General features: G+C 42.0%; 1 protein-coding gene across 2 annotated transcripts in view; it reads right to left on the reverse strand.

Moving 5' to 3' along the window:
- Positions 1-4,030: 4,030 nt before the first annotated feature.
- DTWD2 (DTW domain containing 2) overlaps positions 4,031-24,998 on the reverse strand; it is a 463,405-nt gene continuing 442,437 nt past the window's right edge. For both annotated transcript variants that reach the window (XM_073624664.1, XM_073624665.1), the window contains 2 exons: positions 15,223-15,351; positions 4,031-6,958 (listed from right to left, as the gene is read on the reverse strand). In XM_073624664.1, the coding sequence (XP_073480765.1) occupies positions 6,788-6,958; positions 15,223-15,351 (300 nt within the window). In that variant the 3' untranslated portion in view covers positions 4,031-6,787. The remainder of the gene's footprint in view (positions 6,959-15,222; positions 15,352-24,998) is intronic.

Below are 24,998 nucleotides of genomic sequence, written 5' to 3' on the forward strand. Positions count from 1 at the left end.
AGTTATAAGGAAAGGTTATGGGCACTGAACTTATTCTCTCAGGAGAAGAGACGCTTGAGAGAGGATATGATTTCAACGTACAAATACCGTACTGGTGATCCCACAATAGAGATAAAACATTTCCGCGTAAGACACGCGGCCATTCACTAAGATTAGAAGAAAAGCGGTATACAATGTAATACTGACATAAAATCACACACATAGGTTGGACTTGTGTCTTTTTTCAACCTTGCCTAATATGTAACACTTCATATTCCTGATATGTGCCTGCTGTGCCATGTACTTGTATGAGAAAGTATCATGTTCTCTTTGTATTGCTTCCTTTATGTGAAATCCTTGGTGTTCCTGACAGTCCCTCAGCTTTCCTATTAAAAACTGACCACACTAAGCAGTATGGCACACCATGGTCAGTCCTCTAGCTATGCTGGGAACTCAGTTTGCTCTCCACCAATGATCAGACTTGTCCTGACATGCCCCCACTACACAGCCTTTCACTGGGAAGCTCAGTGTGCTGCTGCTTCTCCTCCCTCAGCTCTTATGCTGCTGAGAACAGAGGGAATGTGACCATTTATTTCATATTTTTTATCTATACAAAAATATTTTGCCTTTCATTGGGTTGAGGTCAGGACTCTGTGCAGGCCAGTCAAGTTTGTCCACATCAAACTCGCTTATCTATGTCTTTATGGACCTTCCTTTGTGCACTGGTCCAAATCATTTGGTGGGGGGGGGATTATGGTGTGGGGTTGTTTTTCAGGGGTTGGGCTTGGCCTCTTAGTTCTAGTGAAGGCAACTCCTAAGGTGTCAGACATTTTGGACAATTTCATGCTCCCAACTTTGTGGGAACAGTTTGGGATGGCCCCTTCCTGTTCCAATATAACTGTGCACCAGTGCACAAAGCAAGGTCCATAAACACATGGATGAGCAAGTTTGGGGTGGAGGAACTTGACTGGCCTGAGTCCTGACCTCAAACCGATAGAACACCCCCATAGGCACACTCCTAAACCTTGTGGACAGACTTCCCAGAAAAGTTGAAGCTGTTATAGCTGCAAAGGGTGGGCTAACTCAATACTGAACACTACGGACTAAGACTGGGGTGCCATTAAAGTTCAGGCCATTTAACCACTTACGGACAGCTGCACGCCGATATACGTCTTAACTTTGAAGAGGAATATCGTTGTTATGGCAGCAGCTAGCTGCCATAACCCCGGTATCCTCTTCTTCGGCCAGAGGTCCTCTTTCAGATAAAAGTGGTCTCTGTGGCGGATTCGCTGCAAGATCACTTTTAGCAGTGGTGGGAGAGGGGGCCCCCCCCTTCCCGCCTCGCTCCGCTGCTTACCGGATCTGTCGGCAGCGGCGGAGGCGATCGGATGTTTCCCTTTGCTTGGTATGGAGTCGAGTGAGGGGAAGATGGCCCCCACCCATCCCCATAACATTGCAGGGCGGAAGTGACGTTTAGGAAAGCTGAGGGACTGTCAGGAACACCAAGGATTTCACATAAAGGAAGCAATACAAAGAGAACATGATACTTTCTCATACAAGTACATGGCACAGCAGGCACATATCAGGAATATGAAGTGTTACATATTAGGCAAGGTTGAAAAAAGACACAAGTCCAACCCATAGCTCTTAAAGGGCTATTTTTTATTTATTTTTTTTTTTAAATGACAATTTTTTTTTTTTATTATTTATTGCATTTTAGTGAAAATATGAGATCTGAGGTCTTTTTGACCCCAGATCTCATATTTAAGAGGTCCTGTCATGCTTTTTTTTTTTATTACAAGGGATGTTTACATTCCTTGTAATAGGAATAAAAGTGAAATTTTTTTTTTAAAAGAACAGTCTAAAAATGAAAAATAAAAGGTAAAATAAATAAGAAAAAAAATGTTTTCTACACGCGCCCCGTCCCACCGAGCTTGCATGCAGAAGCGAACACATATGTGAGTAGCGTCGTATATGAAAAAGGTGTTCAAACCACACATGTGAGGTATCGCCGCGATCAGTAGAGTGAGAGCAATAATTATAGCACTAGACCTCCTCTGTACGAGCGGGTGCAATTTTGAAGCGTGACATGTTGGGTATCAATTTATTGGCGTAACATTATCTTTCACAATATAAAAAAAACTGGGCTAACTTTACTGTTGTCTTATTTTTTAATTAAAAAAAATCTTATTTTTTCAAAAAAAGTGCTCTTGTAAGACCGATGCGCAAATACGGTGTGCCAGAAAGTATTGCAACGGCCGCCATTTTATTCTCTAGGGTGTTAGAAAAAAATGTATAATGTTTGGGGGTTCTAAGTAATTTTCTAGCAAAATAACCTGTTTTTAACTTGTAAACAACAAATTTCATAAAGAGGCTCGGTCCTTAAGTGGTTAAAGTAAAGGCAGGAGTCCCAATACTTTTGACAATATAGTGTATGTTTGACCTTGTTATTGACCCAGATTTCTTCTGACCAGCTTCTGAATTATCCTTGTCTGCCTATGTTTGCTGCTCATCTCTGTTACCTGCCTCGGTCTGGCCTTCTGACCAAGATTTTGCATACTGACTTGGTACATTGCAGCCTGCACGTTGCCAACCTTTGCTTTTATTTGACATTGAGTTTGCTTGTGATTTGGAGACTTTCTGCTTGGTTGTTACCAAACCAGTCGTATGACCCGACCCTGCTCATAAATTAATTTACAGTATAGTAGGTGCCACACGGTATTTCTGCTCAACTGTCACCAGCACTCTCAAGTTCTAGTCTTCAGTTTCAGCCCCCTGGCATTTGTGCCCTTCCTTCCCTCTGTCTCAGCTTCCAGGGATGCTTGGACAGAAATTGTGCCACCCACCCAGAAAGAGGCCACCCTCAAGTATAGAGTCAAAATACTGTACAGGAAACACATAGGAGTTCCTTGCCGTTCCAGTTGTAGGTTGCACCAGATTTTGATGGCAGTACACTCATTGAGCAGTCTTATTGTATCGTTACTGTAATGTAAAATTGATTTAATGGTACAATATTGCCATTATAAAAAGTTTTATGCTTTTATGTATTCCCTACTTATTGTTAAGGCTGTACACACGGGCCTCAATAGAAACTGGCTGACATTTGGCCTGTGTGTACAACTGGTCTGACAGTTTAGCCGGCTTCTGTCAAAGGGGTATGACCAAAAAGATCTGATGATCGCCATTGGCTGAGCGGGCATCCCTCTGTCAGAACACAATAGTTCAGTGGGGGAGATCGCTGTACTAACAACAGATTGTTAGTACTGCAGCTGGCTCCTACCGATCTCTTCATTTTTTATTCATTTAGTCCGCTGGGTTGACTGAAAAAAAAACAAAAAACTGACAGTGTGTACCAAGGCTTAAACGTATACTAAAAGCCTCATTGAGACATTGAGATTTGCAGACAATACATCTGCTAATTTTCAAGATATCCTTGTAGTTCAGGGACAGAGATCTACATATCACAGTACTTTTTCTGCATGCTGTGTTAAATTAACATATAGATCCACCCCCCTAGAACTGTTCTAAGATTACACAATTGACTGTTAAAGGCAAATTGGGAAGATAAAGATGAATACAGTTTACGTATTCTGCACCACCAACATGTTTCGCCCCAATCCTCTGCTTATATGTTAGAATGGAGTTATCCATTAAAGAATCTGAAAATACAGAAACATACAAACACACCTGCCCCATTTTTGTTTCTTAGGCCTGATTCACACCTATGCATTTTTAGTGCATTTTGCATTTTGCAGATTTGCACTACAGAAAGTGTTCCATAGGAAACCATGTTAAATGGACTGTAGTGCAAAGCTGCAGAATGCAAAAAGCACTAAAAATGCATAAGTGTGCATCAGGCCTTAAGGGACATTTTAATGTCTGACAAAAACAGAGCAATGAAGCATGAGACAGAAATGAGAGAAAATAAAATAAATAAGGGGAAAGGTTTGGACAATCCATAAGAGGCATCGTTTATTGCCTGAAAGGAGACAATGAAAACATGAAGAGCAATTTTGCAGTACAGTTCCCCTAGGCCTTGATATTAAATGCACTTTAGTGGGGTGAATCGAAGAAAAGGCTGCACTTTAGTGGGGTCTTCTCAGAAAATAAACATTTAAAAAAAAACATATTTTAACTAATATGTGAATATGAAACACGCTGTTAAGATGGGAACAAAAATTGCATTTATTATGTATATCAATGGGAAAAAAAATCTTAAAACATAAACTATATACGTTGTATGTAAAAACATGGCATAAAGTAACAATGAATAAAATATTAAACATTTTGTTTTCAAACTTAAAGCAGTCCTACAGCAAAACACAACAACCTAACCCAACGTGTGGTTTGAACACCGTTTACATATGTGGGCACGATGTACGTATGCATTCGCTTCTGCTTGCGAGTACGCATGGACGGGAACGCTTTCAATTTTTTTTTTTTATTGTTTTATTTTCATACTTTACCTTTAAAATTTTTTGATAACTTTTATTTCTATTACAAGGAATGTAAACATCCCTTGTAATAGGAATAGGGCATGACAGGTCCTCTTTATGGAGAGATGTAGGGTCTATAAGACCCCACATTTCTCCTCTATGCTGGAAAGACCGAAAAAAGGCGCTCTCAGCCTTTTCAGCTGAGTACACAGCAGTGTTTACATCTGCCAGGCCAGACGTAACATCAAAACGTCACACCCGGCCTCCGAACGTCATCTGGTCCCACTACTGTCAATCACAGCCAGTGAGCCAATGAGGAGAGAGTGGGAGGCAGGGCCGATCCGTATCTGTGTGAATGGTCACACAGAGCAGTGGCTCGGGAGTGAGCCTGCTTGGGTGCCCCATAGCAAGCACCTGGCAGGAGGGAGGGGCCAGGAATGCCAGTGAGGGACCCCAAAAGAGGAGGATTGGGGCTGTTCTGTGCAAAAACAATACCAAGCAGGGAAGTATGACATGCTTGTTATTTTAAATAAAAACATTGAGAACATGGAAAAAGCTGCTGACAGAACATTTTTTTGAGAACCTGAATTACTTCTATTACTAACAGGTGAAGAGGGGGGTCAAGGGATAGAGACAGAAGTGAAGAGGGGGGAAGGGGGGGGGGAGGGGAGGAGAGATGAAAGTAAGAGAGAGATGGTGAAAGGGGAGGGGGATGGGGGAGGTGAGAGGTGTTGAGGGCAGGAGAGAGAGAGAAAGAAAGAGAGAGAGAGAGAGAGAGAGAGGCGGCCTGCTACTCACAACTGTGTGTGTACTGTACGGTGGTCCAATATTCTTTTATGCAGTTGATTTGCACTCAGAAGAGATCATCCTGCATCCACACACAGGATGATCTCTCGATCCTCCCAACCAAGGACACAACACAAAGGGTGATCAGGGCTGCAGAGCTAGGGCACTGATCCCAGGAGGGGCGGGGTTTGCCATGCACGGCTTTTTCCCCGAGGAGATGTTTAATGTTCTGTGGACGGACACTGGGCTCTTATGCTGTGTACACACGACTGGACTTTCGACAGATTGAATCACGTTGGATTTTTCGACGGACTTTCGACAGACTTCCGTCGAATCGGACTTGTCTACACATAATCACACCAAAGTCCGACGGATTCGACCGTGATGACGTACGGCCGGACTAGAATAAGGAAGTTCATAGCCAGTAGCCAATAGCTGCCCTAGCGTCGGTTTTCGTCCGTCAGACTGGCATACAGATGAACTGATTTTTTGACTGGACTCGAGTCCGTCGGAAAGATTTTAAACATGTTCTAAATCTAAAGTCCGTCACATTTTCGACAGAAAAGGTCTGCTGCAGGTCCGATGAAGCCCACACACAGTCGACTTGTCCAACGGATTCGTTCCGTCAGACAAGTTTGGTCGAAAAGTCCGGCCGTGTGTACACGGCATTAGTGCTGTCTCGGCTGTCTCCTTTCTGTAGTCAGGTTAGGGGGTCTCTGTGTGTGTAGGGATCATGTCATTGATCTATGGGAACTGGTAGGAAACTGCTGAGGAGAGCACCATGTACAGACACTGCTGTATGATCGGTGCTCTGCAACAAGCACTCGTCAGCAGGGGGCCGTGCTCCCGCACACACTCCTGGCAAACAGGCAGATTGCTTTAGCGTCCCGGAGGCCGCTCCCACACAGCGCATCATAGCAATGAGGGCGGTATTAATAGGGATTCCGGAACTTAACTGGCACTGGGCTGCATAGGGATACTGTACACAAGCCGAAGAGCGTGGTGTACAGTATCTAAGGAAGAAAAGTGCTTTATCACAGGGATGGATACATTGGGACAGCGCTGCACCTGAAGGACAATGAGGACTGCAAACAGTACAGGTAGCTTATCTACAGAATGCCATATACATCAAGAGGATTATTTATTATTATTTAAAACTGGAATTACCCTTTAAGGAAAAGGCTCTTAGTCCCAGATATTGGTCAAGTAATATGCCATAAAGGGATAAGGGGACAGATGTTCAGAAACAGCCAATCAGTAACTCTGCCTGAACTCTGGTCCTCTATTTCTGCACAGACTAGTGTCTTTATGGGAACAAACCTTGGGCAGTTTTTTCATGTGAACACTAACCATAGAAACCTTTTTCTGCAAAACAGGTATTTTAATGTTTTTTTTTTTCCAACATCTATAAAGTTTAATTGCATAGGAAAAAAATAGCTTTACACCAAGACCGTTCTTATTAACCTAAAACTGAATTTATAGTTTGAGGTAAGATGTTTTATAACAAAATAACATTCTGGAGACCATTGACATATGTTTAAAAAAATAGAGGTTGCTTAACGAATCAGTATACATTATAAGAAAAGCTAAATTTTAATGTTGTTAACTAGAAGCTGCATCCTCTTTAGTTTCCTCTTATTCTTTGGTATTGGCTTCTTATACTGGCCACTTTTAAGCAGATGTTCCTTGCTGTGATGAATCTGAGCACCGTGCTGTAGTTGGAAGGAGCATAGAGCTTGGAGAGGACGGAGAATAGTCTGCCAAATAAATTATGATAGGAAGAAATAAATCAATACAGGAAATTGCTTAAAGATAAATTGCCAACTCTGAATTTCTACAGTTCCCGCTTTTGTCTCCTACTGTACGTTCACCCTGAGCTACTGCCCTGCGATCCCATATTTCCCAGGACAATTACCGCAACTTCTACTCTTATCACTACATTGTCAACATTCCATAACTTGTTCTGTCTTACAGTAGACAGCTGAGGATAGTAAAAATACAGTATCTCACAAAAGTAAGTATACCCCTCACATTTTTGTAAATATTTTATTATATATTTTCGTGTGACAACACTGAAGAAATTACTTTGCTACAATGTTAAGTAGTAAGTGTACAGCTTGTATAACAGTGTAAGTTTGCTGTCCCCTCAAAATAACTCAACACACAGCCATTAATGTCTAAACTGCTGGCAACAAAAGTGAGTACACCTCTAAGTGAAAATGTCCAAATTGGGCCCAATTAGCCATTTTCCCTTCCCGGTGTCATGTGACTCGTTAGTGTTACAAGGTCTCAGGTGTGAATGGGGAGCAGGTGTGTTAGATTTGGTGTTATTGCTCTCACGCTCTCATACTGGTCACTGGAAGTTCAACATGGCACCTCATGGCAAAGAACTCTCTGAGGATCTGTAAAAAAGGATTGTTGCTCTACATAAAGATGGCCTAGGCTATAAGAAGATTGCCAAGACCCTGAAACTGAGCTGCAGCACGCTGGCTAAGAGCATACAGCGGTTTAACAGGATAGGTTCCACTCAGAACAGGCCTCGCCATGGTTGACCAAAGAAGTGGAGTGCACATGCTCAGCATCATATCCAGAGGTTGTCTTTGGGAAATAGACGTATGAGTGCTGCCAGCATTGCTGCAGAGGTTGAAGGGGTGGGGGGTCAGCCTGTCAGTGCTCAGACCATACGCCACACACTGCATCAAACTGGTCTGCATGGCTGTCATTCCAGAAGGAAGCCTCTTCTAAATATGATGCACAAGAAAGCTTGCAGTTTGCTGAAGACAAGCAGACTAAGGACATGGATTATTGGAACCATGTCCTGTGGTCTGATGAGACCAAGATAAACGTATTTGGTTCAGATGGTGTGAAGCATGTGTGGCAGCAACCAGACGAGGAGTACAAAGACAAGTGGGTCTTGCTTACAGTCAAGCATGGTGGTGGGAGTGTCATGGTCTGGGGCTGCATGAGTGCTGGCAGCAGTGGGGAGCTACAGTTCATTGAGGGAACCATAAATGCCAACATGTACTGTGACATACTGAAGAAGAGCATGATCCCCTTCCTCCGGACCCCAAACACACCTCCAAGACGACCACGGCCTTGCTAAAGAAGCTGAGGGTAAAGGTGATGGACTGGCCAAGCATGTCTCCAGACCTAAACCCTATTGAGCATCTGTGGGGCATCCTCAAATGGAAGGTGGAGGAGCACAAGGTCTCCAACATCCACCAGCTCCATGATGTCGTCATGAAGGAGTGGAAGAGGATTCCAGTGTCAACCTGTGAAGCTCTGGTGAACTCTATGCCCAAAGGCAGTGCTGGAAAATAATCGTGGCCACACAAAATATTGACACTTTGGGCCCGATTTGGACATTTTCACTTAAGGGTGCGGGTTCTTCTTCATCACTTAAACCTAAATTCTAAATAAATTCTAACCTATTAAAGTGACTGAAATAATGACTGTGATTGTCTGTTTTACCTAACAGCAAGAACACATTTTTGACCCTTGTTGTGATGGTAAGGCAGGCAGCTTTCTCAAAATGTTAGCTATTCTGATTAAAAATCTGCGCACTCAGAACTCTTTTTCACCTATAAATTCTGAGTTGAAAAGTAAGAGGATACAATAATTATAAGATAAACATAGGAATACAAACCAAGAATTATGCATATTTTCTTTAGCAGTAGTTCATTGAGGAGCATAGAAAAAATATTGTGAAATGGCAAAAGAGAAAAACAGGTCTATACAGAAACTATATTACCAAAAGTATTGGGACACCTGCCTTTACACGCACGTGAACTTTAATGGCGTCCTAGTCTTAGTCCATAGGGTTCAATATTGAGTTGGCCCAACTTTTGCAGCTCCAACTCCCTTGGGAAGGCTGTCCACAAGGTTTAGGAGTGTGTCTATGGGAATGTTTGACCATTCTTCCAGAAGCGAATTTGTGGACAAGAAGGCCTGGCATGCAGTCTCTGCTCTAATTCATCCCATGGGTGTTCTATGGGGTTTAGGTCAGGACTCTATGCAGGGTATAAAGTGAACCCCTACTCAATGCTCAATACTTTGACGATATGTGTCTAGGGGACGGAGCCTGCGTATTGATGTTGCATCGCCGCCATCTTGAGACCTATTGTGTCTGAAATGTGTTTCCAGCTTGCACAGCTTACAGTGCCATCTTTGTGAGTTTATACCTTACCTTTTTAATATATTATTAAACATTTTAAACGGAGAGTACTAGATTCTACCCTCCTTGTTTTGCATATCCATCAAATTTGGTGAGATGATCGGGGTTCTTATCCCATTTGAATAAGCGATTTGGAGGAGGAAAGTGATTGCCAGCACCACACTAGCCTTCTCTATTATCCCCAGAGGGGAACACTGCTGATTTGACTCAGATGTGAGGTGAGCAGCCTGTGAGACTGATGGAGGAAAGCACAAGCATTTTTGGATTTTTGGACTGTTGATGTATTGATTTTTTTAACTCACTTCAATCAATCACAGATACTATCTTTAAACTTTCAGCAACATACGTTTATTGATTACCATTTTTACACTTTTATTATTAATTGTGTTTTTTTATAGCGCAGCACTGTCTATTAATTATTGGGAGTCTATGCAGGCCATTCAAGTTCCTCCACCCCAAACTCGCTCCTCCATCTTTGTGGACCTTGCTTTGTGCACTGGTCCAAATCATTTGGTAGAGGGGTTTGGGGTGGGGTTGTTGATTATGGTGTGGGGTTGTTTTTCAGGGGTTCGGCTTGGACCCTCAATTCCAGTGAAGGGAACTCTTAAGGTGGCAGGATACCAAAACATTTTGGACAATTTCATGCTCCCAACTTTGTGGGAACAGTTTGGGGATGGTCCCTTCCTGTTTCAACATGACTGCAAAGCACTGCACAAACAAGGTCCATAAAGACATGAATGAATGAGTTTGGCGTGAAGGAACTTGACTGGCCTGCAGAGTCCTAACCTCAACCCGACAGAACACCTTTGGGATGAATTAAAGCGGAGACTGCAAGCCAGGCCTTCTCGTCCACCAAATGCGCTTCTGGAAGAATGGTCAAACATTTCCATAGACACACTCCTAATCATAGTGGACAGCCATCCCAGAATAACTGAAGCTGTTATAGCTGCAAAGGGTGGGTCAACTCAATATTGAACCCTACAGACTCATGCCCCGTACACACGATCGGATTTTCCGATGGAAAATGTCCGATCGGAGCGTGTTGTCGGAAATTCCGACCGTGTGTGGGCTCCATCGGACATTTTCCATCGGATTTTCCAACACACAAAGTTGGAGAGCAGGAGATAAAATTTTCCAACAACAAAATCCGTTGTTGGAAATTCCGATCGTGTGTACACAAATCCGACGGACAAAGTGCCACGTATGCTCAGAATAAATAAAGAGATGAAAGCTATTGGCCACTGCCCCGTTTATAGTCCCGACGTACGTGTTTTACGTCACCGCGTTTAGAACGATCGGATTTTCCGACAACTTTGTGTGACCGTGTGTATGCAAGACAAGTTTGAACCAATATCCGTCGGAAAAAATCCTAGGATTTTGTTGTCGGAATGTCCGAACAAAGTCCGACCGTGTGTACGGGGCATAAGACTGGGATGCCATTAAAGTTCATGTGCTTGTAAAGCAGGCAATACTTTTGGTAATATAGTGTATATAAATACAGTGCCTTGAATAAGTATTCATACCCCTTGAAATACTCCACAATTTGTCATGTTACAACCAAAAATGTTAATGTATTTTATTTGGATTTTATGTGATAGACTAATACAAAGTGGCACATAATTGTGAAGTGGAAGGAAAATGATAAATGGTTTTCCAAATTCTTTACAAATAAATATCTGAAAAGTGTGTCGTGCATTTGTATACAGCCCCCTTTACTCTGAATATTCCTAACTAAAATCTAGTGGAACCAATTGCCTTCAGAAGTCTAATCTAATTAGTAAATAGAGTCCACCTGTGTGTATATTAATCTCAGTATAAATACAGCTATTCTGTGAAGCCCTCGGAGGTTTGTTAGAGAACCTTAGTGAACAAACAGCATCATGAAGGCAAAGGAACACAACAGACAGGTCAGGGATAAAGTTGTGGAGAATTTTAAAGCAGAGTTAAGTTGTAAAAAAATATCCCAAACTTTGAACATCTCACGGAGCACTGTTCAATCCATCATCCGAAAATGGAAAGAGTATGGCATAAATGCAAACCTACCAAGATATGGTCGTCCACCTAAACTGACAGGCCAGGCAAGGAGAGCATTTATCAGAGAAGCAGCCAAAAGGCCCATCGTAACTCTGGAGGAGCTGCAGAGATCTACAGCTCAGGTGGGAGAATCTGTCCATAGGACAGCTATTAGTTGTGCACTCCACAAATCTGGCCTTTATGGAAGAGTGGAAAGAAGAAAGGCATTGTTGAAAGAAAGCCATAAGAAGTCCTGTTTGCAGTTTGTGAGAAGCCATGTGGGGGACACAGCAAACATGTGGAAGAAGGTGCTTTGGTCAGATGAGACCAAAATTGAACTTTATGTCCTAAAAGCAAAACACTATGTGTGGCAGAAAACTAACACTGCATATCACCCTGAACACACCATCCCCACCGTGAAACATGGTGGTTGCAGCATCATGTTGTGGGGATGCTTTTTTCAGTAGGGATAGCGAAGCTGGTCAGAGTTGATGGGAAGCTGGATGGAGCCAAATACAGGGCAATTTTAGAAGAAAACCTGTTAGATTCTGCAAAGGAATTGAGACGGGGCGGAGGTTCCTATTCCAGCAGGACAATGACCCTAAACATACAGCCAGAGCTACAATGGAATGGTTTAGATCCATGCATATTCATGTGTTAGAATGGCCCAGTCAAAGTTCAGACCTAAATCCAATTGAGAATCTGTGGCAAGAATTGAAAATTGCTGTTCACAGATGCTCTCCATCCAATCTGACAGAGCTTGGGCTATTTTGGAAAGAAGAATGGGCAAAATTGTCACTCTCTAGATGTGCAAAGCTGGTAGAGACATCCCCAAAAAGACTTGCAGCTGTAATAGCAACGAAAGGTGGTTCTACAAAGTATTGACTCAGGGGGGCTGAATACTGTGTTGGTCTATCACATAAAATCCCAAAAATATACTTTTACGTTTTTGGTTGTAACATGACAAATTATGGAAAATTTCAAGGGGTGTGAATACTTTTTCAAGGCACTGTAAACATGCAGTCAGGGAAACATTGCACTAACATCCACAATGTTTAGAGTCTTATCTCCCCTCTCTTATTACAGCAGGGTGTCTAAATATGGCTGCGCAGTTCAATCAGTAACAGAATTAGACCCAGTGCTCTCAATAATTAGCACTTGGTAACAGACGTGATCTAAGTCAGGCGTCTCTTCCCCTGCAGTACAAGACTGTTTGAGGACACTTGTGCTGTTAGGCAAGACTGTTACTTTAGCTTTACTTGCAATATATAGTAGAGTAGAAGGGCAGGAATTCGTTTTTTTCCCTGAGAGAAAACATTTTTAAGCTGAAATTGGTCACAAAACAAAACATGTCTTAGGTACAGACCTATGGAGAGAAAACATTGTGATATGTAAGTTAAAGAAGGACTCCACAAAATTTGTGATGTTTTTGTTTTCTTTTATTCAGTGTAATGTGGTATATGCCACCACCTGAATCACTGCCTTTTCTTTACAATTTAACCACTTGACCTCTGGAAGATTTAGCCCCCTTCATGACCAGGCCATTTTTTTGTAATATGGCACTGCGTTACTTTAACTGACAATTGCATGGTCATGAAATGCTGTACCCAACTACGCTATAAATGAAAAAATACTGACAATTTTAAACAAAAAAACAATATTTTTTACTTTATGCTATAGACCAGTGATGGCGAACCTTGGCACCCCAGATGTTTTGGAACTACATTTCCCATCATGCTCATGCTCTCTGCAGTGTAGCTGAACATCATGGGAAATGTAGTTCCAAAACATCTGGGGTGCCAAGGTCCGCCATCACTGCTATAGAACCTATCCAATAGAAAAAAATTTAATTTCTTCATAATTTTATGTCAATATATATTCTGCTACATAAAATCCCAATAAGTGTATCTTGTTTGGTTTGTGCAAAAGTTATAGCGTCTACAAACTATGGGATATTTTTATTTATTTTATTTTTTCTAGTAATGTCGGTGATCAGTGACTTATAGCGGGACTGCGATATTGCGTTGGACATTCTGACACTGGCACTTTTTGGGGACCAGTGACACTAATACAGTGATTAGTGCTAAAAAAAAAATATGCACCGTCACTGTACAATAACACTGCCTGGGAAGGGGTTAACATCAGGGGTGAACTAAGGGTTAACTGTGTGCCTAGCCAGAGTCTTACTACACTTTGGGAGGTACTTTTACTAGGGTAAGAGATGGAAGTTATTCCCTGCTTTGCAGGGACACAAATTCCATTCCTTCTTGCCCTTGTTTACATAGTTCAGTCTCTCTGCCTAATGATCAGCCGGTGCCGAAGGACATTGGGTACCGTTCACCCACCGATCGGCTTCCCCTGTGTTTAATCATGCGTGCCCCCTACCCGGAGGTGTTGGATCATGTATATATACATGATCCGGCGCACAGGTGCCGCCCTGTAGCAGTAAAACTACTATAGGGTGCACCTTAAGTGGTTAAATGAAGCTGGAAAGTATAGCTTTCTTTATACTTTCAACCCTCCAACTGCAGACTTGCGGCTCTCCTATCCACAAGCCATCTTTGTCAGCCCCTCCTCTCCCCTTGGCCATTCACAGAACGCTTTGTATTTTCTGAATGGATTCACAGAATACAGCACATTTTGTAAAAGGGCAAGGGGAGAGAAGGGACAGACAAATGACAGGATAGCTTAGTGTGTAGGAGAGTTGCAAGTCTCCTGTCAGATCGCGGTAAATATAGAGAAAGCTATACTTCCAGGCTTCAATGAAATTGTAAATTGCAAAGAACAAGCAGTGATTCATGAGGTGACATACAACTCCTGAAGGTTTAACTATTTGTATCCCAGCAGATTTTTTTTAAAGTTTTTTTTTTTCCAAAGTCCTTTTTATAAATGAAATAATGTGACTGCTGATGGTCCCTTGCTTTCTTCACTCTTCACTGCACACAACTGCCACAGATTAGCAGTTAGTCAAAGAAAAATTCCAGGTATAGCTATATTATTCACTTATCTGGAGTGAAGATCATTGTACCAGCAATGCTTTGAACTGTTATGAATGGGTTAAATTCATGACACCTGTGAATACTAGTGATCTGTGATTGGCTACAGCTAATCACATGGTACAGGGTGCTGTGATTGGCCCAGGTACCATGTGATAGCTGTGGTCCAATCACAGCTCACTAGTAAAGTAAGCAAAGCAGTTATGAAACATATTGATTCATAACAGCTTTGTTGACATTGTGATCGCATAACAATCACATGATCACCGGTCCCAGAGTACTGGGATCCGCAGGAATGCAGCCCCTCGTTACAGGATCTGGAAGCATATGGAGCTCACTGGAGTAGCGGTGTCTTCTTCAGTGATTTATAGTTTCCAGGGGAATCACATATATGATTGATATGATATGGCATATATTGTACATATTTACATTGGTCCAAGCTAGACCAATGTAACTATATATACTATAGCTATGCCTGGATTTTTCTTTGACTAATTGATAATCTGTGGTAGTTGTGCGCAGTGAAGTAAGCAAGAGAGTAAAATATGTGATCTGTCATCAGCAGTGATTTCGAGCTTCCAGGGGCATTGGCCACGTGTGGTATATACATAGTTACATTGGTCCAAGCTGGACCAAAGTAACTATGTATAATATAGCCGTACCTTGAATTTATCTTTAATAGGGGGCACAGGAATGTCATAGGACTGGGGTTTAATAGCAAAACTGCGCATCAACTACATTGCTTAAAACAAAAATCGAAATGAAAGTAAAATAAAATGTAATATTAACAAGCAAACATGTCTTTATTGTTGTATGACAAGCCCACTTTACTACCCACCTCTTGAATTGCAGTGTTTTTTTCCATTATTGATAAGGCAATAGCAGCACATTCCAGAGTTGATAGACAAGTGTTAGTAGGCTGAGTTCGAATGACATACTGACTTGATACAGTGGTTTTTAGCTGCACCTGTAGGAGAAACAAGACAACTGATGATCGCAGATTACCACAAGCCTTAGTCTAAGTACTAAGTGCCAGCTGGATAGATACCATCACCTCTCAAGAACTACCATACCCCAAGCAATTCAATTAAATGTATTAAATCAAGGTTTCACAGAGGCCATTTTTACAGTATAACAGATATTGAGTTATTTGTTTCTCAAAAAGAAGACGGATAAAACTTCTAAAGATGTATAACTCTTCTCTGCAAAAGCTGAATCTAATTTAATGTAAGAAACTTTCTGCTCTAGAATTGTTTTATTAAGCATGAACGGTGCCAACAGAAATGCGGTACATTTTTATTTCTCTACTAATTTCTGTCTTCTTTTTAATAAATGAAAAGGAGCCCAATATAATATTTAATTATAATCCCTACAGAACGTGTTTCCAAGAGTGGCCAAATATCACTTTCAGTATAATACCATTAAAACAAGGATTAACCTTGATCGACCTGTTCTTCCTTGCAAGCAGTCAAGATATAAATATCAATCACATTTCACAAACATGTGTGAGGGCTGAAAACAATAACTTTCTTTTAGACAATCTTTTTTTTATGCGCAAGTCTAGGAAAAGAATGAATCTCTTTTCTCTCTATAAAGTATTTTTTTTTAATGTACAGCGTTGAAAGGAGACTTCCTTCTTGGGTATATTTATCAACTAACAGTTCAATAATTTAGAAATATTATTTACAGAAAGGACCAGTAAATCTAAGATAACAAAAAATACAGTCATATCATGTGTAGAACTATATAAAAAAAAAAGAATATTAAAAATGTATATGTAAATTGGGTTTAAATAGTTATATATGGCTTAAAATTCAGGGGTCTCAAACTGGAAGCCCTCCAGCTGTTGCAAAACTACAAGTCCCATCATGCCTCTGCCTGAAGGAGTCATGCTTGTAACTGTCAGCCTTGCAATGCCTCATGGGACTTGTAGTTTCACAACAGCTGGAGGGCCGCCAGTTTGAGACCCCCGACTTAAATAGTTTAATGGAGTGCCTAGAATTATACACTACACAAGAAAAGGTACCTTCGTCCTATCAATTTTATAGAAAGTATTTTATATTGAGGCCATAGCGGACTTTAATGGTACCGTAGAGACAATTGGGAAACAACTGATACATAAAAAAGTTGATTTTTATTAAGTTTACAACATGTTAAAACATATACATAGTTTTATTTATAAAAAAAAAGCTTTGTATAATGACTTAATTATTGCTACAGGGGTTGATTGATTGTACCAGTTCACCCAGTAGACATTGTATTGGGCATGCCCAATTAGCTCCACCCATTGGACTGAGCTTTGCTGTACAAGAACTGCAACCAAGTAAAATTAAGGTAAATTTAAAATTAAATTACAGTTAAAAACAATGATTGCGTTTGTAAAGATACAATTTATAAAGGCAGGATTAATTTGTGTCTTTTGTATATGCATGGAATTCACCATTAAATCAAGAGAGATCTGTAATGTTGTCTACATTCCCAAGTACATGAATGCTTACTCAAGGTTAGTTCTCTATTATTAGATACAGCTAAGGAACATTTTGTATTTGTAAAAAAATAGCAAGGTGACCATGCTGTTGCATTCAGACTAGAGATTTTGTTGCTTGTCACTGATACTAACTCACCAGAGACATACGGATAAGTGGATAAGTCCACTAACCTCCTATGCAGTTACTCTTGAACCAGCTAACAAGTTGCCCAGTTGCTGCTCCATCCTTAGTGATCAAGATTCTGAATTGTTCTGGCCAGTGAGGGAATGATTTCCATTGGGCAGAGTGGCAGCAGCTACGTATTGCCAGTGTGACATGGGCCTTATGCTAGCACACTTGTTACATATATGGCCAGCATTAGAGCCAATAGAGGGTGCTCAAGCTGAATGATCCCTGGAGACTTTAAAGCAGAACTCCGGGATTTTCAAAAAATCCCCTATTAGTACACCCCCCCTCCCCTGCACAAAACACCAAACAGTTATTACATTTGTGAAATTTCTTACTGTTTAAGAGATATGACCGATTGAATTTTCAGGAAGTCAGTTTTCTGATTTAAAAAATGCTTCGTCTTTTCTGGCTGGGAGGATTTCTTAGAACAGTGATTGCAGCACATCCTCTTCTCTCTCTAACTGTAATCAGCCTACATTTCCCATGAATACTTGGGATGGGAGTGAATGTGGGAGGTACACTAGGCTTGTACATGTAAATGTGAACTCGCCCACTTCAACATAAATCACACCCCTCATTCTGCAGCCAGCAAGCCATACATAACACACGGTATGATAGGTTACAGCCTTATAAATACAAAGCATTTTAATATAAAGGCATGTTAATATAATATCAATTTAATGCATTTAATAAATACATTTAAATTCAATTAAAAAAATGAATGCATTTAATATAAATACAAACCAGTGCAGCTTATCCGTGTCCACCAGTGCTGAATGTCAGGGACCACCAGTCAGGGACCACCAGTGCCGAATGTTAGAGACAACCATGTCAGGGACCACCAGTGCCAAATGTCAGAGACCACCAGTGCCGCTTGTCAGGGACCACCATAGGATCAGCATGTCAGGGACCACCATAGGACCAGCATGTCAGGGGCCACCATGGGACCAGCATAGGACCAGCATGTCATTGACCACCATAGGACCAGCATGTCAGGGACCACCAGTGCAGAGTGGGGATGATTATCATCAGTAATCCCTTGTATGACACAGGGGGGATCTCCTGAGGTGTCAGGTATAGTGCTGATGCCCCGCCCCCTGCTATTATTATGATTGACAGCACACTGTGCAATAACGGCGGGGCGTTCTCGTATACAATACCTGAGACTGTGGGAGATCCCCCCTGTGTCATACAAGGGATTACTGATGATAATCATCCCCGCTCTGCACGGAGATAGCAGGCGGACGGCGGCGGGGGGCGGTGTGGCAGGGATAGAGTGGAGGGGGGTGGAGTGGAGGTGGAGTGGGGGCGGTGACTGTCAGGGAGCAGAGGAGGAGAAGGGAGGAGAGAAGAGAAGGAGGACACCTCTACCATGGGCGGCACAGACCGGGGGCTGTGAGACCCCATCTGCCCACAACATGTCTGCTTCCTCCTGCTCGGCTTTCAAAGGACTACAAGGGGGCATGCCAGACCACTGGCTGAGCTGAGGAGAGGGATAGCAGCCAGCGGTCTTACAAACAGGATATCAGCAGGCAATAATGGTTTTTCAGCAAATTCAGCAGCCTATTACAGAGGAACTACAGAGCTCAGAAGAACATGGATGGCAAAGTTGGTGAAGGTAGGAGATTAACAAGGACAAGGAAAAAAAAAAATTTAGCCGGAGTTCTGCTTTAATGATTCAAATGACACCTAGCAGACAAAGAACGTAAACTTATACAAGGCATTGATTTTTGGTACTTGTTCATATCAATGGCACTCCAAACAGGATTCCCTCTTGGATGAGGTTCATTAAGAAGGCCCTGTTCACAAATGTGAGATTTCTATTGACATTTCTAAGCACGCCGTAATGCAAGGCAAGGGGATTGCTATTCTTTTCTTTGGGGTCTGTTCAATCACGTCCACCGCAAATGCAAAAGATGCAAAATGCAAAATGCAAAAGTAAAAATAGTACTGGTGCTTTTTTGGTGCAATAAAGGGATTGTAATGGCAAACAGTTTTTTTATGCATTAAGATAAAAAAAAAACTTCTGTGTGCAGCAGCTCCCTTCAGCCCCCCAAATACTTACCTGAGCCTGTATTTATCCAGCAATGTTGCAGGAGTGTCTAAGATGCCTGGGACTCCCCTCTTCATTGGCTGAGACAGCAGCACAGCACGATTGATCCTGCCGCCGTCGATCAAAATCAGTCAGCCAATCAGAAGAGAAGGGGGGCAGGGCCGGGTCACTGCTTTCTGTCTAAATGGACACAGGGAGCTGTGACTCGGCTTGGGTGTAGCTGCTGCTTGCGGTGGGGGCACTCAACAGGAGGGCAGGGCCAAAAGAACAGAAGAGGGGCCCGAGAAGAGGAGGATCCAGGCTGCTTTGTGCAAACCCACTGCACAGAGCAGGTAGGTAGAACATGTTTGTTATTTATTTTTTTAACCACTTATGGATCGCTCGCCGTCGTTACATGTCGGCTGTTTGAAGAAGGATATCGTTGTTATGAGAGCTGCTAGCTACCATAACCCCGGTATCCTCTTCTTCAGCGGGCAGTCTGCTTTCAGATAAAATTGGTCTCTGTGGCGGATTCAGCACCAGATCCCTTTTATTGGCGGCAGGAGAGGGCGCCCCCGCCGCTCTCCGATGCCTTCCGCTGCTTACCGGAGCCGCCGGCAGCGGAGGTGATCGCGTCCTTCTCTCTGTTAGGTATGGAGATGGGGGGAAGTGAGGGGAAGATGGCCCCACCCATTTCCATACCATTGCAGAGCGGAATAGCCCATAGCTCTTAAATTGGTGTTCCGGCCATAATTATACTTTTTAAATAAAAATACCCCTATAATACACAAGCTTAATGTATTCTATTAAAGTTAGTCTGTAAACTAAGGTCTGTTTTGTTAGTTTATAGCAGTAGTTTGTTATTTTATAAACTTACAGCAGGCCGTGGCCATCTTAAGTGTGGGCATCTGAAGCCAGACTGTATTTCTTCCTGGATCTCATCATTGCAGATCTCGCACATGCTCAGTGCAGCACAAGCAGTGTAATAGGTTTCAGGTCAGGTTTCCATAGCAACGGCAGTTTCAGAGGAAGTTGCCGCTCCTTCCCAGAAGGCATTGCAAACAGGAAATGATGCGATGGGCCGCGGCCAGGGAGGAGGAAGTGAAAAATGAACACAGCAGATATACAGTAGGTGCTGAGAAAAAAAATAAAAAAATATCCAATTTGTTTACAGTGTACAGTTTAGTGAGGGATGTTGAAGAGTTGTAAAAGTGGGTGGAACTCCACTTTAAAGCAAATTTTTTTTTTTCAAATGACATTACATTTTTATAATTGCATTTTGTGTAAATGAGATCTGAGGGCTTTTTGATCCCAGATCTCATATTTAGGAGGTCATGTCATGCTTTTTTTCTATTACAGGGGATGTTGTAATAGGAATAAAAATGACACATTTTTTTTTTTTTTTTAAAGAACAGTGTAATAATTAAAAATAAAAGGGTAAAATAAAAAAAATAAAAAATGTAAAAAATGTAAATGCGCCCCGTCCTGCAGAGCTCGTGTGCAGAAGCAAATGCATACATGAGCAGCGCCCGCATATGAAAACGGTGTTCAAACCACACATGTAAGGTATCGCCGCGATCGGTAGAGCGAGAGCAACAATTCTAGCCTTAGACCTCCTCTGAAAGTCTAAACATGCAACCTGTAGAATTTCTTAAACATTGCCTATGGTGATTTTTAAGGGTAAAAGTTTGTAGCCATTCCACAAGCGGGCGCAACTTTGAAGCATGACATGTTGGGTATCAATTTACTCGGCGTAACATCATCTTTCACAATATAAAAAAATTGGGCTAACTTTACTGTTGTCTTATTTTTTAATTAAAAAAAAGTGCATTTTTTTGCAAAAAAAGCGCGCTTGTAAGACTGCTGCGGAAATACGGTCTGGCAAAAAAGTATTGCAACGACCGCCATTTTATTCTGGGTGTTATAAAAAAAAATATATATATATATATATATATATATATATATATATATATATATATTGTTTGGGAGTTCTATGTAATTTTCTAGCAAAAAAAACTTTTTTTTTTTTTAACTTAAACAACAAGTTTAACAAATAGGCCCGGTCTTAAAGTGGTTTAAACAGGAATTTACAATGACTTTAACTTGTGTTTCTGACCTTAAAGGCAGTGCACGAAAAACACATGTAACACCAATTTTAATTTGTTTCTTAATACGTTTTAGCACATAAAAAAAAAGCCCGCACCCCCAGCAACCTCTACTTTATGTGACTTTCATTGGACAAACAAAAATGCATAGTGCACAAAAACACATTACAAATGCATGGTAAAACATACATAAAAAAAACACGTGAAAATGCAGACACAGACTTGTGAACCTTAAAAAGGAGCAGGAGGTCTGGCCGGCAGAGAAGCTGGCCGCATAACTGAGAGCTCCTGTAGCCTCACACTCTCAGCAACGCTCAGCAAAGACGGGAAGAGGCACTTTGAGGTACGATCCGGCTCCCCGCAGGAGAGATGACTAAGTGGCGGAAATCAAATAAACCATCCCAGCGCCTCATGGACTTCTACCCGGTGGCTCCACCACAGGGTAGGCAAAATGGTGCTGGCCCTAGCTCCGGCGGAGCGGCCCGCATACAGTCTGACCACCACGTTGCAGGGAGACAGGCTAACACCCAGCTTGAGGAGCTCTCTCACAGGCGTCTATGCAGGCTACAAAAGCCAGAGACCTTTATAGAGTTGTTCCCAGCCACAGAGCAAACTATCTCGGAAAACACTATGAAGAATATGCTCCTCTCAATCAGGAGAACCTTATTCAGTGACTTTTCAGATACGTTTACTCCCTTGAATGATGTGGTTCAAACACATACTGATAAAATCCAGCACTTAGAATCCAAGATGGCAGATCTCTATTCCGTACATAATGATCTTGTTGATGCATACGCTGACCAGGAATCTTAGCTTCAACGCCTTCAAAACAAAATGGCAGATTTAGAAGACTGCTCGAGATGGAACAACATTAAATTTAGGGGAATAACTGAATCCATACCCCCAAATGAGCTTACCAATTTTGTTCAGCGCCTCATAAAGGCCCTCATACTGTTCCTGAGTGAGATTGAACTGTCTGTCGATAGAGCCCACCGCATACCCAAACCCAAATTTCTACTTGACACTGTGCCCAGGGATATCTTGGCATGCATTCACTATTACCATGTGAAAGAACGTGTTATGGCGGTGGCCAAACAAAACCCGGCAGTTCCATAAGAATTCATTGGTATATCCCTATACACAGATATATCGATAAACAGGAAGAAACTCACTCCACTTACAAAAATCTTAAACAACAATAGCATCGTCTATCAGTGGGGTTTCCCCACTAAACTGCTTGTCACTTGGAATGGCAAAACATACCCTATATATAGTGTGGAAAAAGGCATTGAACTATTCAAGCAGTGGCAACTTCTCCAGATGCGCAGCCTCCAGCTCCGTCCTCTCCTGACCTCTGCAAGTTGAATGGTCCTAACATGGCCCTTTTGTCCTTACATAGGCGTCTCCCTGCCACCATACCTCTCGCATTAGCGTGAGGCTGGGAGCTCAACCACCCGGTTTGTTCTCTTTTGTCACAGTTCAGCACTGCCAGTTTGCTTACCCCCCACGATACCACAGCAGCTTGGGCTACACATTGTGCCTGCATTGCCAGGAGTTTCTTATATATTTTGTTTCTGTTTTTTTTTCCACCTGCCCCCTTTTTTTTAGCGCTCTCTACCCTTTTAGTCACCAATCAAGATGCTGCGAACACCACATATGGACCTAACCAGCTAATGCACTACCTTTTGGATTTGTGGAGCCTCACCTAACACGTCAGAAGTGAGCTACCCGAACAAGACTACTGCATAAGACACCATTCCTTGGATGTCGAAATTCCCACCCACCAGGTACTCTTTTCATTTTCTTCCTCAATACAACACAGTTCTATACGGCAACACCATAGCTTATAACAAATTTTCAACATGCCTCTAAGGGTTATGTCTATGAACTCTAAAGGCCTCAATAGCCCCTTTAAACTTGCAGCACTGTTAAAGGAAGATTGCTTCCTCAAAGCAGACATAATTTTTGCTCACAAAGCTTATTTTGCTGCCAACAAATGCCAGAGACTGGATTTCCAACACTTTCCTCACCTATACTTGGCCAATGGCCCCAAAAAGGCATGCAGGGTTTTTACTGCCATCAGGGACTCTGTTGTCTTCCGCCACATTCGCACTATTTAGGATCCCCAGGGACGATACATCATCCTCATCAGTGAACTAAACCAAGCGGTTTTCACACTAGTCAACCTTTACGCCCCAAACACAAAACAGAGAAGATTCCTAGCCCCACTGCTTGCCAAGAACCCTGATCATCGGGGGAGTCTTCAACACAATCCTAAACCCAACCATGGACCTCCACAAGAAGACCTGAACACTCCATCGTCCCTTTACTCCACAAGCATGAGTTATATGACATCTGGCACTGTTTCCATGGGTCTGAGAAGGACTTTACATTTCTATCTGCTGCACACGCTTCATATTCCTGCATTGACTTCTTTCTAACTGAAAAAACGTCTTTACAAAATGTTCTCCATGCTGACATTGATACAATTTCTTGGTCAGATCATGCCCCAATTACACTGGAATTTGACAACAAACTTCGTGACCTACCCCCCCCATTTTGGAGACTGAACACGTCCCTTTTGGAGAACACGCAATTGTACCAAAAGATCATGCAAGAACATCATAACTTCTTTATGTATAATGATACCCTAGATATCTACCCTTAGTAGATATACTTTATGGAATACCTACAAGGTGTATATGAGGGGTATAGTAATTAAACTGTCTTCATATAAAAAGAAACAGAGGGAGAGGCAGATTGAAGATTTGCTCCACTCTATAGCCGTAAAAGAACAAGATAATTAAGCCAACCCAAATCCCTGTCTAACGAATGATATTCTTCAGGAGAAACAAAAATTAAGGTCCCTGCTCCTTTATAAATTTGAAAACCACCTCAAATATCTTAAAGCTAACTATTATGGCCTGCATAACAAAGAAGGAACTTGGTTAGCTAAAAAAGTCAAAGCGAAACAGCTTAAGCAAACAATAGTTGCCCTTACTCACCCCCTATCCCATAGAACTCTTTTTAATCCCAAAGATATTGCCAATACCTTTGCAGACTACTATCAATCTCTCTATGACCTCCGCAGCGATAAGGCTACTCCCCAACCCTTTCCTGAACTATAAATAGTTTTCTGAACAAATTGAAGCTTCCTAACCTTATTGACGATCAACTCAAGTCCATTTCCCAAGCCCATTTCCCAGCCACAACCCAGGAAATTTGTTAGGTTATTACAAATCCCGGGAGACCATGGTTTCTCAAACGAATATTATAAATGCCCCTCATCTACAATCCATCTTCAATCTTGCTTCCTCCTCTGGTACTTTCCTTCCCGAAATGTTGAGAGCTGTGATTGTAATGATTCTCAAACCCAACAAGGACCCCACCTGTTCTGCTAACTACAGGCCCATATCCCTTTTCAATACGGATGTGAAGATCTTTGCCAAACTCTTAGCATTTAGATTGCAACAAATTTTATCACACCTTATCTATCCTGACCAGGTGGGCTTTGTCCCAGGCCGTCAAGCCCCAGATGGAAATAGATGACTCATCAATCTAATCTCCTAGGCTGGATCCTCTCAAGCACCTTCTCTGCTCCTCTCTTTGGACATGGAGAAGGCATTTGATAGGGTCCACTGGGGATATCTCAAGTCAGTAGTTGACACGTTTGGCATTGGAGGATGGTTGCAGACCGCTATACTATCCCTATATTCCACCCCATCAGCCACCATACTTGCTTCGGGGATCACCTCCAAACCAATACGAATGGGACTAGGCAAGGATGCCCCCATCACCTATAATTTTTACACTTCTCATG

The sequence above is a fragment of the Aquarana catesbeiana genome, linkage group LG01 (assembly GCF_042186555.1).
Source record: "Aquarana catesbeiana isolate 2022-GZ linkage group LG01, ASM4218655v1, whole genome shotgun sequence".
Classification (NCBI taxonomy): Eukaryota; Metazoa; Chordata; class Amphibia; order Anura; family Ranidae; genus Aquarana; species Aquarana catesbeiana.